This window comes from Myotis yumanensis, unplaced genomic scaffold, assembly GCF_028538775.1.
Source record: "Myotis yumanensis isolate MYYU_CA2020_CCGP unplaced genomic scaffold, mMyoYum1.0.hap1 SCAF_2, whole genome shotgun sequence".
NCBI classification, from domain to species: domain Eukaryota; kingdom Metazoa; phylum Chordata; class Mammalia; order Chiroptera; family Vespertilionidae; genus Myotis; species Myotis yumanensis.
Window position 1 is genome coordinate 150,761,075 of NW_027223753.1, and position 15,423 is coordinate 150,776,497.

A 15,423-nucleotide genomic window follows, 5' to 3' on the forward strand; every position below is an offset into this window, starting at 1 on the left:
TGACGCGGGACTCTCGGGACACGTGACGCGAGAAAGGCCGCGCTGGGGCGGAATCAGGTCGCTTCTCCCCGCCCTCCGGAAGCGTAACACTGAGCGCGCCTGCGCAATGGGCGCCGGCTCCGCTCCCTGCCCGTCGGGTCCGTATTGTGCTTTTTGTTTCGTAATAGGAAGTTCTGAGGTAGAGGCTTTTTCGCCTTTCTTTCCCTCCCATAGGTTCCCCGCATATGGATCCTAAAGGCTGCTGCTGCTGAGCTGACTCAGCTTTAGGATGTGAGCTCTTCCACTGGAAGCTCTTCGAGGGAGGAACTGAGGTGACTGAGTCCGACAGGCCGAGCAGTGCGCGTGCGGATGAGGGTGGGCGCGGCAGAAGAGGTCCCTACTGCGCAGGTGCGACAAGAGGTTCCCCCCCCCCCCCCCCCCCCCCCCCGCCCCCGGCCTTGCAGAAGCATCTGCTGTCCTCTTGTGGGAGAGGTGGCTATTGGCCTCTGCACATTGCCCAGTCGAGCTGTCGCTGGTGGCGTTTCAAACCCGTCGCTCAGCACCCCCCAGTGCGCCATCCCTACCCTGGGAGTCTTTCTACAAGCACCCAGCCTGGCGCTTAGTGTCCTCATCATATGAAAGTGTAACCAGATAACCAAGGGGTCCGGGCTGCCTGTCACTACGTGAGCCAATTAAGCAGAGATAGGATTGGATCATATAGGAGCGTTTTTTTGTTTTTGTTTTTTCTAATAACGCTGGCTGTATCGGAGAGTAGCAGGTCATCCATAAAAATCAGCTCTACCTCTCCCCGTAAGCCAGCTGCTTATATTGGGTAGAAGGGCAAAGATTACGTGGGAAAGTAAGAATTAACAGTCATGGGGAAGGAGGCAAGGTATGATGGTTACACTCTACGGGCAATAGGCTGGGGGTTGCAAAGGGCGGGTGCCTTGGGGACTAGATTGTTTCAGCCAAGAGGTTGTAAATCTTCCCATAAGGATAGGCAGATCTTGGAAAAGGAGGATGGACTGCATTCCGATGTTAGCTCCCATGTCCCAGGAAACACCACTCTCAGCCGGGCTAGAATGTGTGTCTCTAATCAGAACAGACCCATCTCGGTTAACAGCATGATTAATATTTCTTATAATTGGGGCTAATCCCCAGTATTCTATTTCTGCCCTTAACAAAAGGAGGGCCTTAGAGTCATTGATTTTTAAGTTCCTCCTTACTTCCGTAATGAGTTCAGTGTAAGTTAACAGTAGTGTAATGAAATCTTTCCAAGCAAGCTCTTTTTCCTCCTCCTCAGGAAGAGCTGCAACAGAGGAGAGAAATACAAATCTGAAATTCTCATCTTGTAGAGCAAAGTTGCTAATACAAATGAAAGTTAAAGAATTGCTTTTCTGCAGAATTCTGCAGTCCCCCAAGTGTCAATTACTCACTTGCTACCTTTGGCAGCACTTCTAATGTGGTTCTTGCCTTTTCTGTCTCTAGAGTTACCCCTCTATCAAATTTTGGTTGTTTTCGTTTACTGTCTCCATAGTTTCTCTTGTGCACTTGAACTTTCTTCGTTTTGATAATAGCCATAGCCAGCAGGGTTACCCATCAAAATTTCTTTTCTGTTCTTCACACATCAATGGTATTTGCATTAGCTTTAATCTGCCAGTTGGGTTGCTCATGAATTTATTCTTCTTTTTAAGGCAATTAGAAAACAGTGAAATGGAAAGCAAGTGCTGTGGTCATCCCATGTTATGCTCCTTGTCAACAATGTATACATTCTTGCTAGGGACCATATTTATTGCTCTAAGCTCAAGTCGCATCCTATTGGTAAAATATTCAGCCAATGAAGGTAAGTTAAGACTTATAATATGTATGGAACACTTCCATCTAATTACACATTCTTCTGTTCTTTTGTTTTCTTGTGGGTAAAATGGGGATAATACCCTTTCAAGTACTCGGCTTCATGTGAATGATGAAGAATGTTTAAATTGATTTTTTTAACCTTTAATTCTTTAGCAAGAAACATTTTTTATGCTTAGTGAAATTTGGGTCAGTCAAGTACAGGATCCAACCCTTTACAGAACAGATCATAACATTGCTTTAATCAACCAGTATATCTGTGCCTGTAGCAATATGGAGGATATATTTGTTTGGTCAGTTGGCATTTTTGATGTACCATCTTAGTTACTGCATCAATGGAACAATACAGATTATTAGCTTTGATAAATATGTGTTCAAGAAATCTGTTTTTTAATCTAAGAGTTTGTATTTAAACTTACTTTAACTCCACAAAACTATATGGAGAACCTTTCACGAGTTACTGAGGACACATAAGTTTATGACACCATGACCTTTAATGGTCTGCTTAAGAAGTCTGATGAGTCCTAAGTCTCTATTTCCCAGTTAGCATTTATCTGCCAGGCCCTAGGCTAAGTATAAGCAGGGTGCAAAGTGCAGAGAACTTATGTACTTGTATGCTTAGCCCATGGACACAGGCAATAGGATGGTGAAGAACTGGATAGAGGCTGGAGGAGGGGGAACATCTGTAATACTATCAAAAATAAAAATATATATATATAAAATAAATTTAAAAAATCAAAGTGCGTAAGACGTAGACCTAGTTCTCATGAACAGTTTATTAAGAGAGACATACATGTAAATACATTGTGAAAATACAACATAATAAATGCAGTTCTATACCAAAGATGAAGAAATTGTTTAGAGTAGAAAGTGGTATATTCTATCTGGGAGGCAATGATGTGGAGTGCAAAGGGATAAAGGAATGCTTTCTTGATAAGGTGACAGTTGATCCACAAGAATACAAGGTGGTCAGGAGTATTCAAAACAGCCTGTAAAAATGAAGAGATACATATAAAAGTAGGATTGATTGTGAGAAACATGTAGTTCAAAATTACTAAACAAAAAGTTTAAGGCTCAGAGGAGAGGGGAAAGGAATGCTTTGCCAGAGAGAGAAGCAATGATCAGATAGTTAAGGACTTCATATGCCATGCTAAGGACCTGGGACTTTATTCTCTAGACCTTAGAGTCTGAGGAATAAGGAGCACTTGGAGTATCATAAACAGAAGGGGAAATGAAAAAGACTATTATGGTAACTGTATGGAGGATGGACGAAAGGGGAAGAGACTATTAGGAGGAAGAACAGGTTGGGCAGAGTTCAGAGAGATGAAAGAGTTTTAGTTTTGTACCTTCCATAAGGCCAGTAGCTGTATACTTGTTCATTGCAATATCCTGCAGTGTCTAGCACATCACACATGTGAAGGAAATGCAAATTAATGAATAAATACAAGGTAGTTATTCATATGCATATGTTTAGTGAGCATTAAATGTTCCAGAGTACAGATTTGGAGACATTAATATTAAATTGACATTTAAAACCCTAGAAGCAATGGGCTCATTCAGGGTAACATGCAAAATGAGAAAACAGAGCCAAGGACAGAACTCCAAGGCATGCCAACATTTAGCCATCCTGCAGGCACTCAGAAGGATGTTAAGAAGGAATTGTTAGCGAGAACTAAATGCACATGACTCATAGAAGGAAAGAAACAAGTTTGAAGACAGGGAATTGCAACATCATACTAAGATAAGCGTTAAAACATGCCCTTTGGAATTAGTAATATATCTATAATAATAAAAGCATAATATGTTAATTAGACCAGACAGCCGAATGACCTTCCAGACATCATTCCGGACGTCTTCCGGATGAAACCGCAGTGGCAGGGGCCGAGGCAGATGCGGTTAGGGGCAATCAGGCAGGCAGGCAGAGTGGTCAGGGGCGATCAGGCAGGCTGGTGAGCAGTGAGAGGTGATCAGGCAGGCAGGTGAGTGGTTAGAGGTAATCAGGCCAGCAGGCAGAGGGGTGAGGGGCGATCAGGAAGGCAGGCAGAGTGGTTAGGGGCACTGAGGCAGACATGCAGAGTGGTTAGGGGCGATTAGGCAGGCAGGCAGGAGAGCGGTTAGGAGCCAGCGGTCCTGGATTGTGAGAGGGATGTCTGACTGCCGGTTTAGGCCCGATCCCACAGGGATTAAACCGGCAGTCAGACATCCCCCGAGGGGTCCTGGATTGCGAGAGGGTGCAGGCCAGGCTGAGGGACCCCTGCCCTCCCCCCCCGCTGTGCATGAATTTTGTGCACCGAGCCTCTAGTATATATATATATAAGGCTAATATGCACAGTGCCCCCTTGGGAGTTTGACTGGGAGGCCATGAGTTTGATCGATTGCTATGATGTGCACTGACCACCAGGGGGCAGTGTGGAATGAAGGAAGGCCCTGGCCAGCAGCTGGCAGCTGGGGAAGTAAGGCCCCGGCCAGCAGCAGAAAGGCCCGATTGGCCCTGATCACCTGCCAGGCCTAGGGACCCTACCTGTGCACGAATTTTGTGCACCAGCCCTCTAGTTAGAAGATAATTAATAATCTCAGGAGTAGGTAGGTTGAGTACAGTGGTAGGATCAGAAACAAGATTGCTCTGGGACAAGACCTGAATGGAAAATGAGTAAATGGACATAATGAATATTGACACAGTTTTAGGATGAGAAGGATAATGTATAGTAGTTGAAGTGGTAGGATCTTATACAGTGTTTTGTTTTTTTGGATGAGAGAGTTTTGAGCAAATTTTAGGCCATGGGGAGGAAACCAGTTAGTAGAAAGATAAAGGAGACACTTAAGCCAGAGTACTTACTTATTGGAGGAAAGTCCCTAAAGTTAAGGGGAGATTTTAAACAGGAGAATGGGTGAATAGTGGTGCAGAAGCCCCTTTTTGGGGTGACGAAAGACACCAGTAAGGATGGATGTAATGTGGATAAGATATGTGAGTGTGGGCAGAAGGTGAGTGGAGGGAGGTCCCACATGATGCTGAGACACAGTTTGGAGTCAACCATGATAGAACTATAAGAAAATACGAACAAGAATGAATTGAAGAGTAATGACAAGAGTTTAAGAGTTGTGTTCTGAAACCTCCACCCAACTCCATTCTTGTTTGTGCATGTTTGCTGGTGTGTATCATGAGAGAGATCAATGCAAAGTATTGGAGGAAAATAGAATGTGATTTCAGTCTAGCTTTGAGCTCAGAAAAGGAAAGAGATCTTTTAACTAGGCTTTGAATGATGGAAAGTTTAACAGGCAAATGACCAAATTTAGCTTAACATTTATTAAGTGCCCACTAAGTGCAAAACACCATTAACTGCCAGATATATGAAGATGACTAGCATGGTCCCTTCCTCATGAGTTTACATTCTAAAGGTAAGACACACACAAAATATAACAACAATACAACGTGGTAAGGACTGTTATAGAGGTTTGTAGGTAGTGGTACAGGATCAGAGATGAATAAAAAATTATGCTTAGGTTGAGAAGGTCAGGGGGAACCACAGGGAAAAGGAAGAAAGGGTGTTCTTCCTTCTTTTACCCCAATATGCCATTTGTTCTGGAGTTCCAATCAAATATCTTTGTGTGCCATGATATGAAACAGAGAGGAACACTCTTGATTAAGGGAATATCACAGAATATACCTTGAGTTGGGTACAAGGCTAACAAGTTACACAAGAGGCACCATGAGCTGAGTAATAATTCAGCCAGGTAAAGTCATAGCTGTTTGAAGAGTAAGGCCCTGACAATTAATTAATGGTCAGTTTAGAAGGCAGTTTCTAATGCCATGCCACAAAGCTTTTATTGCCCATAGCCCTAGCCTCATCATATTCATCAGCAACTTAGATGAAAACATGAGAGGCATATTTATCATATTCAAGGATAATAAAATGCTGAATGGGGTAGGGAAAGATAAAACAGTAGGTGAATTGATTAAAAAACCAAAAGAGCAAAACCAATTGGATGAAGTTTAATATAGCCAGCATTACAATTCAGCTTTTAAAAAAACAACTCTTAATTATTAGCTGTATATAAGCATTATATAAAACAAAATTTATAATTAAAAAACATTTCTGTTACATTTCAGAGAACAAATATGATTATCTTCCAACTACTGTGAATGTGTGCTCAGAACTAGTGAAGCTGGTTTTCTGTGTGCTTGTGTCGTTCTGGGTTATAAAGAAAGGTGAGTCTTGAAGCTATACTATATACTATATACAATCACAGAATCAAAAAATTTTAGAAGTGGCAGGCAAGAACATTTTATATCATTTAGCTCAGTGGTCGGCAAACTGCGGCCCCTCGATTGTGGCTCTTCCACAAAATACCACGTGTGGGCGTACACGTACAGTGTGATTGAAACTTCGTGGCCACACTCAAGGGGCCAAAGAGCCGCATGTGGCTCATGAGCCGCAGTTTGCCAACCACTGATTTAGCCCATTAAATTTATATATGAGGATGCTAAAAAACAAACATTATTATGATAATCTGTGTTTTTCAGGTGAAGAAATGGGCTCAGAGAAAAGTCTTATGCAGTTCTGGGTAGGAGGGCAGAGCCAGGACTCCAACCCACGTTTTCTAGTGTCCTGTCCGTTGCTTTACCTTGTAGCTTGTTCTTGTAATGGGTCATACAGTGAGTTTATATTCAAATTCAGGATTTTTAAAAATTACTCCTGTCTGACTTAGTATGTAGCATATTGCAAAGACATTCCCTTTTCCATCAGCAGAGGTAGTATAGTGCATTGGAGTCAGGGAGACTGTATTTAGGATAGATTAGTTTAACTTTTCTGAACTCAAGTTTCATCAATTATCAAATAAGGACATTAATCCTTCCTCAAATTGGAAGTATCTAGCCTTTTGTGGCTCTTTAATATGTATTTATTCTTCACATGCACTTCCCAATTAATGAGCCTTTGCTCTCTTTATTACTTTGATCTGCCTTCCCATATGAGGTAAACAGAATTTAGTAAAGGGCTTGTACAAGAAGATGACTTGTCAAGCTCAAGGGTTTCGTCTGTGCACAGTTTCCAGTTAGTGGAATATATTTCTTTATCTCATGAAATCCATTATTTACAGGCTTAAAATACTTGTTTTCTTTCTATTACAGTACCTTCCTAAGTTTTTGAAAATCTAGAAATGGGACAATAACTCATACTAGGATTAGTAAAAGTTATTTTTTTCTACTTCCCTAGATAATTTTTCACCTAGTATCTCCCTTTCCTGTTCCTCCACTCTCAGGGAATAGGGAGTAGGTGGGGAATACCAGCATACCAGCCTGAAAGCTTGATTTTTTTTTCTTTTAATTTGTTGATCTCTTGGTTTTATGCTCTCAGTACTATGAGAAACACAAGAGTATCCTCATTCGCATTAAGTGATACTTATATTTCAAGTTAACAGAAATTAGGAGAATCAGTAATCCTAAAGTGTTGCTAATTGTCAGTGATGATGCATAGTGGTGGGGTACAGAAAGACAGCATGCAATGAAATTCTGTATTGTCTTTGATTTCGTAAGGATAACAGTCATTTATGAAAGCAAGTTCATAAAGCCTCTTTTAAAGAATTGTGTCAAAAAGCAAATACAATTTACTGTCTATAAAATATGGACATTCTCAAGATCATTTATTTATTGCTGTATTTCTTTCTTTAGAAAATCATCAAAGTAGAAACTTGAAATGTGCTTCCTGGAGGGAGTTCTTTAATTTCATGAAGTGGTCCATTCCAGCCTTTCTTTATTTCCTGGATAATTTGATTGTCTTCTATGTCCTTTCCTATCTTCAACCTGTAAGTAAACATGACAAAGAAAATAGCATTGGGAAAACACAGAGAAATGGATTTCAGGGATAATCTTTTTTTTTTTTTAATCATTTTCCGTGGCATTGTTAGTTTCTCATTGCCCTCCCTGGCCTTCCTGAGGTTTGACCAGAATCATTTGAGTAATGACTTACCAATCTGCTTGCCAGATTCTATCACTTGTTAAAGTTTGCTGTATTAAACTGTGATGACTATCCAAGAGGCTCCCTGGCCAGTGAATCTGGATCCATCTCTGTTTGTGTAACCTTAACCAATCTGCCTGTTTTCTGAGCCATCCTATGATCACCAGCCTCTAAAATTAATCTCAGCATCCAGATCCTCCACAGAGACTTAACTTAGAAAATTATACATTCAGTACTCTGCTCTTTCTTACACCTGCTTTAATGTAGTTTATATACATACTAGAGTCTCAGTACACGAATTCGTGCATGGATGGGGAGAGGGACCACAGGAGGTTGGCCAGCAGGCCCCGATCTAGTTGTGTAGATGTGCTGAGGTAGCAGCAAGCAAAGACCACAGACAGAGCGCCCCAAAATGGCCTGAACACCAGCTATGCTCTGAGATGAAAATACAGCTCAACTTCGCTGCCCACACTCGGGCAGTCTCACTCTCCCTGGGGTGGAGTTGCTGACAGACAGACAGGTCATCTCCTACCTCAGCCGCACCTTTTCTCAGGGCTCCGCCCCCAAGCATGATAGGTGGCTGACTTCGGCCAAGGGTGGCACACCACCATAGGAGTGCTAACCAATCAGTGGTTGGGGGCCCGGAAAGCACGGGCCAGAGCTAGAAGTGGCTGATGGGGAGAAGGGTAAGCAGCCTGTACATGCAGTGGCAGAGGTAAGATGGCAGTGGTGCTTACTTTACGTCTTTGCAGTTAGGCTGCTGCCTTGCCCCTTCTGCCCCCTCCGAGCTGCTACTCTGTCTTGATCAGCGTCAGGGTCGCTCTCCTCTTACAGGTTTGCCAGACCCAGATTCTCCAGTGCCCAGAGCCTTAGCTGGGGGGGAGGGACAGGCCCGGGGAGGGACCGTGGGAGGTTGGCTGTGAGAGTGCACTGACCACCAGGGGGTAGCTCCTGTGTTGAGCGTCTGCCCCCTGGTGGTTAGTGCGCATCATAGCGACTGATCTTTCAGTCGTAATGGTCACTTAGGCTTTTATATATATACTAGAGGCTCGGTGCACAAAAATTTGTGCACTCAGCGGGGAGGGAGGGTCCCTCAGCCGGGCCTGTGCCCTCTCACAGTCTGGGACCCCTCAGGGGATGACCACCTGCTGGCTTAGGCCCGCTCCCCGGGGGATTGGGCCTAAGATGCCAGTCAGACATCCCTCTGGCAGCCCGGCAGCCCTCGGGGGATGTCCACTTGTCAGCGGGGAGCAGGCCTAAACTGCAGTCAGACATCCTTAGCGCTGCTGAGGAGGCAGGAGAGGCTCCCACCACCACTGCTGTACTGACAGCCATCAGCCTGGCTTGTGGCTGAGCAGAGCTCCTCCCATATGAGAGCGCCCTGACCACCAGAGGCGTGTGTGTCATAGTGACCAGTCATTCCCAGTCCTTCTGCTGTTAGGGTCAATTTGCATATTACCCTTTTACTATATAGGATAGAGGCCTGGTGCATGGGTGGGGGCCGGCTGGTTTGCCCTGGAGGGTGTCCTGGATCAGGGTGGGGGTCCCGCTTGGGTGCCTGGCCAGCCTGGATGAGGGGATGATGGCTGTTTGCAGCTGGTCACACCCCCTTCAGGGTGGGGGTCCCCACTGGGGTGCCTGGCCAGTCTGGGTGAGGGGCTGAGGGCCATTTTCAGGCTGGCGGGTGACTGAAGCTCCCAACCGCTCCTTTTTTTCTTTTTTTCTTTTATTCTGGTATTTATTTACCTTCTATGGCTGTAACTGGAACTGAGAGCCGGCTTTAGCTCTGAGGCTCAGTTCCAGCTCTGAGACCTTGGCTGCTTAAAGCAGGTATCTGGGTTTGTTTGGCTTCTATAATTGAAACACTGTTGCAGATCCAGCTCTGAGGCCTGGCTGGCTGAAAGCAGGTTTCTCGGGTTTGTTTAGCTTCTATAATTGCAACATTGTTTCTTAGAGTGCAGCTCAGAGGCTGGCAGCGGCAGGCGGGGAACCTTGGCTTCCTCCATCACTGGAGCAAGCAAGCCTCCTGTTCGCTTCAGCTGCCTGGCTGCCGGCCGCCATCTTGGTTGGCAGTTAATTTGCATATCGCCCTGATTAGCCAATGGGAAGCATGTCGGAGGTACGGTTAATTACCATGTTTGTCTGTTATTAGATAGGATAGGTATATTTTTGGTATGATTTTATTTTTGTTAGTCCTCTCTTAACCAGCAAGTACTTTAAGGGTAGAGATTGTATCCTCTCGACTCTAAACACTACCTATAACTGATAATACTAGGAATATTTCTTATCTCTATTGGCATTCTTAGGCCAATTTAGAGAACCATTAATAATCAAACTTAAAATTTGGTCTCCTGCTCTTACCTATTACTCAGTTTGGGTCATGTGTGTGCTTTCTTCTAATGTTTTATAAAATGAACATTTCTGTTGCCATTGTTGCCAAAATGTGTTACAAGTTTTAAACAGTAAGTTCGGGGATTTCTATCATAAATAGTATTTTTATTGGTTGTAGTATTCTATGTGAAGTCTCTTAAATATAGCCAAATTAGTTTGTGAGTGGTATGAAAAAGAGGGATCAATAGAACACAGTAGTAGGAAACAGGAGTTTGATTCTTTTGCACAATTTAGAAGCTATGTAACTAGGCACGCCCCAACTGCTGTGAGTCAGTTGCCCATCTGTAAAAGAGAATAATGTTACCACACCACTTGTACTGGGTGGTCACCCGAAGTTCTTTTCAGCTCTGTGACCCATATTGTTATTATTACTAAGTGTTCATTTCATCTAAACTGTGTCCTCTCCTAAATTCTTGCTTCCACTTTCTCAGATCTGAGAATTCCTGTACCCAAAGACGTAATTATTCACATTCAATAAGTATATATTTGTTGTATTTTATTTGTATCCAATAGATTATGTTCTTAAATTCATATCCCTTCCCTGCATCCCCAGTACCAAAATAAGAGTATAATTTCCTGTTTTTTTCTTCCAAGTTACTGCTTTGCTCTTCCTTCCTGATTGTATAAAACCACAAATATTACAAAATAAATCACATGGCATATTCTGTGTATTGCGGTGCTCAAGTCTAATTGGAAAGAATTAAATAGAGATAAATGGAAGTTTGGGGGCAAAGAGTTGTTGCTTTTTATTCATTCTGTACTATTGCAGAGAAAGAGTTTTCAGAATTCGTCAGGCCAGCCAGGATGCTTGGTTAGTGCATTTGCGCTGCCGTTATTGTGACTGATCAGAGCCACCACTTCCCCACTCTTACCGGCCACTTTCTTCATCTCCTTTTAACTAGGGGTTCGCAAGCATTTGTCTACAGAGAAGGACACTGAGGAAACAGAATAGTCCCATAAAAATTCAATAGAAAAACAACAGTGTTGTATTCTTGGAATTTTTGTTAATTGTTATTAGATTTACTCATTTCTTTAATTCAGCTTCATATTAGCCATATGTGCTGGTTATAAAAGATTATTGATACTCTTTGGAGTTTAATCATTTTAAAGTGATAGCAAGGAGGAAGTCAGGGTGAACTAAACCAGTAGGATTTGTTTTTAAAAATTATTAATATTGTCAGGTCCAATTATGAGGGGCAGTGATGAAATTTCATACTTTTTCAGCCAAAATGTATACATGTTCAGATTAATAATCTCATGTGAAATATGACTGAATTTACAAAAACAGACCTTTATGAAATTTGGCTAACACATTTCTAAGTTTTTAGAACAATGTGAATAAATCCAAAGGACTGTTAGATATAAGTTTGGTAGTGAATCACTGGTATTGAGTCATTGTAGTTCAACCAGGAAAATGGATGCAGTTTCTACAACAGGTAGGATGCTTAAAAGTCTGCATCCCAATTATCTTAATTTATAAATGGGCCTAACAGATTCTATCTTCTCTCTACCCATAGAAACAGTATTAAAAGTCTATAAAGCACTCTGAGAACTTTAAAAAGTATGCTATAGAAGCATGGTAACTGTTATTTCAGAACCAAACCTTTAGAATTTATAAGTATTTCTAAATCTGCACATACAGATTATTTACACAGGCATTTTCTGAATTTCAACACATTTTGAAATCCTGTACAATAATTTGATCATATCTGCATAAATTTAACAAGCAATAAAAATGGAATTTAATCCTCTAGTGAAATAGCTGCCCTAATAACCCCTCAAGTTTTTGACCAAAAAGCTTTTCTTGTCAGGTGAACCACCAAGCTGGGAGATTTCTGAGGTCAGTACTTTATTTGGATTGTAACTCTATCTCTTCTTTCTTTCTAGGCCATGGCTGTTATCTTCTCGAATTTTAGCATTATAACAACGGCTCTTCTATTCAGGATAGTACTGAAGTAAGTAACTTGTTGTGAAAGCATATGTGGTATTTTAAAACGGCACAACCTTGTTTCAGGTGATATGCCCAGAGCCCTGAGCCCTCCGGTTCCCAAGGCCAGGATTTTATTCCTAACTAGAGGCCTGGTGGGCGAATTCGTGCATGGGTGGGGTCCCTTGGGGTGGCCTGTAGGGATCAGGCCCCAGCTCACGCCCCCAGCCTCGCAGCCCCGCTTGGCACCTCACCGTGGCCTGGTGCCCCCCCCTCACCTGCTCCACCATCCCACCTGCTGGACAGTCAATCGGGGACAGGCCCCCTGTCCCCCACAACCGATCACGATCTGCGGGGCAATCGGTGAGGCAATTGGACCCCACTCACACCCGCCTTGGCCTGGCACTGCCCGCTCACCTGCTCTACCATCCACCGCAATCCCGCTCTCATTGGGCCCAGCAGTGACTCCACTGCCACCCGCTGCCAGCACTGCATCACCAACACCCGTCATGTTCCGTACCACCCCCTGGTGGTCACCACACATCATAGCGAGTGGTTGAACTCCCAGTCGAACAATTTGCATATAAGGCTTTTATTATATAGGATTGGCTCTGTGTGTTGGCAAGTTGCTTAAACCACCTAGAAAACAGCTCCACTGCTAGTCTGTCTGAATCCTCTGTGATTCCATGTTTCAAATGTTTTTTTTTCTTAGCATATCAAAAAAACACAGATAGTTGATGGGGTTATGAGTATTTTAATTTTTAGTGCCAGATTTTCAACATAGAATTCCTGAGGTGTTTTTGTTCTTTCGATTTGTTTTATTTTGTTTGCAGAATCTATATTACAGTACTAGGGAACCAAGAAGTTCCTAAAATTAATACACATTTGTTATTTGGTGTTTGGAGAAGATAAAGAGTAACAAATTCTTTGTTAAACTACTTGAGATGAGTACGTGATTTAAGTTCTAACTGGCAGAGTATTTGCATGAGAAATCGAATTAATAAAAATGATAGATTTTTAAACTTCAAATTTCTATCACCAGTCTTTCCTATCTCCAGGAAGACCTTTGGATAAAATTAAAACATTTTCAACTAAATAGGCTCTGCTCCCAAGCAAAGATCAAAATGTTCTAAGGTGGAATGGGGTCTGGGCACTTAACTCCAATTTGATTTGTTATTTAATGACTAAAGGCCCGGTGCACAAAAATTTGTGCACTCGGGGCGGGGGGCGGGGGGGGGGGGGGTCCCTCAGCCCAGCCTGTGCCCTCTTGCAGTTTGGGACCCCTCAGGAGATAACGACCTGCTGGCTTAGGCCTGCTCCCGGGTGGCAGAGGGCAGGCCCAGTCCCTAAGTGCAGCCCCTGGTCGGTCTCAGAGCAGGGCCGATTGGGGAGTTGGGGCGCCGCCCCCTGTCATGCACAGAGCAAGGCGGATCGGGAGGTTGCGATGCCACCCCTAGTCACGCTCAGGGTAGAGCCGATTGGGGGGTTGGGGCACCGCCCTCTGTCACACTCAAGGCAGGGTCCATAGAGAGGTTGCGGCACCACCCCGTCACGCACAGAGCAGGGCTGATCATGGGGTTGGGGCGTTGCCCCCTGTCACTCACAGAACAGGGCCCATCAGGGGGGTTGGGGCTCCGTACCCTGTCACGCACAGAGCAGGGTTGATCAGGGGGGTGGGGAGCTGCCCCCTGTCACACACAGAGCAGGGCCCATCAGGGGGTTGGGGAGCTCCCCCCTGTCACACACAGAGCAGGGCCAATCAGAGGTTGAGGAGCTCCCCCCTGTCACACACAGAGCAGGGCCAATCAGAGGTTGAGGAGCTCCCCCCTGTCATTCACAGAGTAGGGCCGATAGTGGAGTTGGGGAACCGCCTCCTGTCACATACAGAGCAGGGCGGATCAGGGGGTTGGGGCGCCGCACCCTGTCACACTCAGGTCAGGGTCAAAGGGGAGGTTATGGCTCTACCCCGTCACACACAGAGCAGGGCCCGTGGGGGGAGGGGGGGTTGGGGTGCCGCCCTCTATCACCCACAGAGCAGGGCCGATCAGGGGGTTGGGGCGCCGCCACTGTCACACTCAGGGCAGGGACAATGGGGAGGTTATGGCTCTACCCCGTCACACACAGAGCAGGGCCCGTGGGGGGTGGGGGGTTGGGGCACCGCACCCTGTCACACACAGAGCCGCAGGGCGATCAGGGGGTTGGGGAGCTCCCCCTTATCAGGCACAGAGCAGGGCTGATCAGGGGGTTGGGGCCCCTTCTCCTGTCACGAACAGAGCAGGGCGGATAGGGAGGTTGTGCCCCGCCCCCTGTCACACACAGAGCCACAGGGCGATCAGGGGGTTTGGGCGCTGCCCCCTGTCCCGGTGCCGGGAGGCCTCGCGGCTCCGCTGATCCTGGTGCTGGGAGGTATATTACCCTTTTACTATATAGGATAGAGGCCTGGTGCACGGGTGGGGGCCGGCTGGTTTGCCCTGGAGGGTGTCCTGGATCAGGGTGGGGGTCCCCACTGGGGTGCCTGGCCAGCCTGGATGAGGGGATGATGGCTGTTTGCAGCTGGTCACACCCCCTTCAGGGTGGGGGTCCCCACTGGGGTGCCTGGCCAGTCTGGGTGAGGGGCTGAGGGCCGTTTTCAGGCTGGCAGGTGACTGAAGCTCCCAACCTGTCCTTTTTTTCTTTTTTTTTTTATTCTGGGCCAGCTCCAGCTCTTAGGCCTTGGCTGTTGAAAGCAGGTATCTGGTTTGTTTGGGTTCTATACTCGAAACACTGTTCAACTCCAGCTCTGAGATCCCAGCTGGATGAAAGCAGGTTTCTGGGGTTTTGTTTAGCTTCTATATTTGTAACAATGTTTCAAACTGCAAGCTCAGAGGCTGGCAGCGGCAGGCGGGGAACGTTGGAGTCCTCTGTCTCTGAAGCAAGCAAGCATCCTGTTAGCTTCAAGCTGCCTGGCTGCCGGCCGCCATCTTGGCTGGCAGTTAATTTGCATATCGCCCCGATTAGCCAATGGGAAGGATAGCGGAGTGATACCAATTTGCATGTTTCTCTTTTATTAGTGTGGGTGGTGATGATGATAAAAATACAATTAACTTCTTGTTATATTTTTTGTAATTGTTTTATTTTAATTTTGCCTTCATTTTTCCTTTTTAATTTATAATTTCTCAGTGTGCTATGTCATAGGGTGTTCTCATAATTTATATGTACAGGTGATGAATGGCTTGATGCATAAGCACTTAGTAAATATTTGTTGATTCCATGATGCCTTCAGTACATAAATTGCATGGAATTCTTAAAAGATTTTCTTTTATCCTGAGAAAACATTCA

At 44.7% G+C, this 15,423-nt stretch overlaps 1 protein-coding gene across 5 annotated transcripts in view; it reads left to right on the plus strand.

Annotated features, from left to right (window-relative positions):
* Positions 1 to 123: 123 nt before the first annotated feature.
* The window catches only part of SLC35A5 (solute carrier family 35 member A5), a 28,155-nt gene continuing 12,855 nt past the window's right edge, over positions 124 to 15,423 (plus strand). The window contains exons 1-5 of one of the 5 annotated variants that reach the window (XM_070406185.1): positions 124 to 387; positions 1,674 to 1,822; positions 5,942 to 6,040; positions 7,502 to 7,635; positions 12,066 to 12,133. In XM_070406185.1, coding sequence (XP_070262286.1) covers positions 1,693 to 1,822; positions 5,942 to 6,040; positions 7,502 to 7,635; positions 12,066 to 12,133 — 431 coding nt within the window. In that variant the 5' untranslated portion in view covers positions 124 to 387; positions 1,674 to 1,692. Of the gene's footprint in view, positions 388 to 761; positions 872 to 1,673; positions 1,823 to 5,941; positions 6,041 to 7,501; positions 7,636 to 12,065; positions 12,134 to 15,423 lie in introns of those variants that run through there. The other 4 variants (XM_070406187.1, XM_070406189.1, XM_070406188.1 and 1 more) reach the window with 4 other exon arrangements.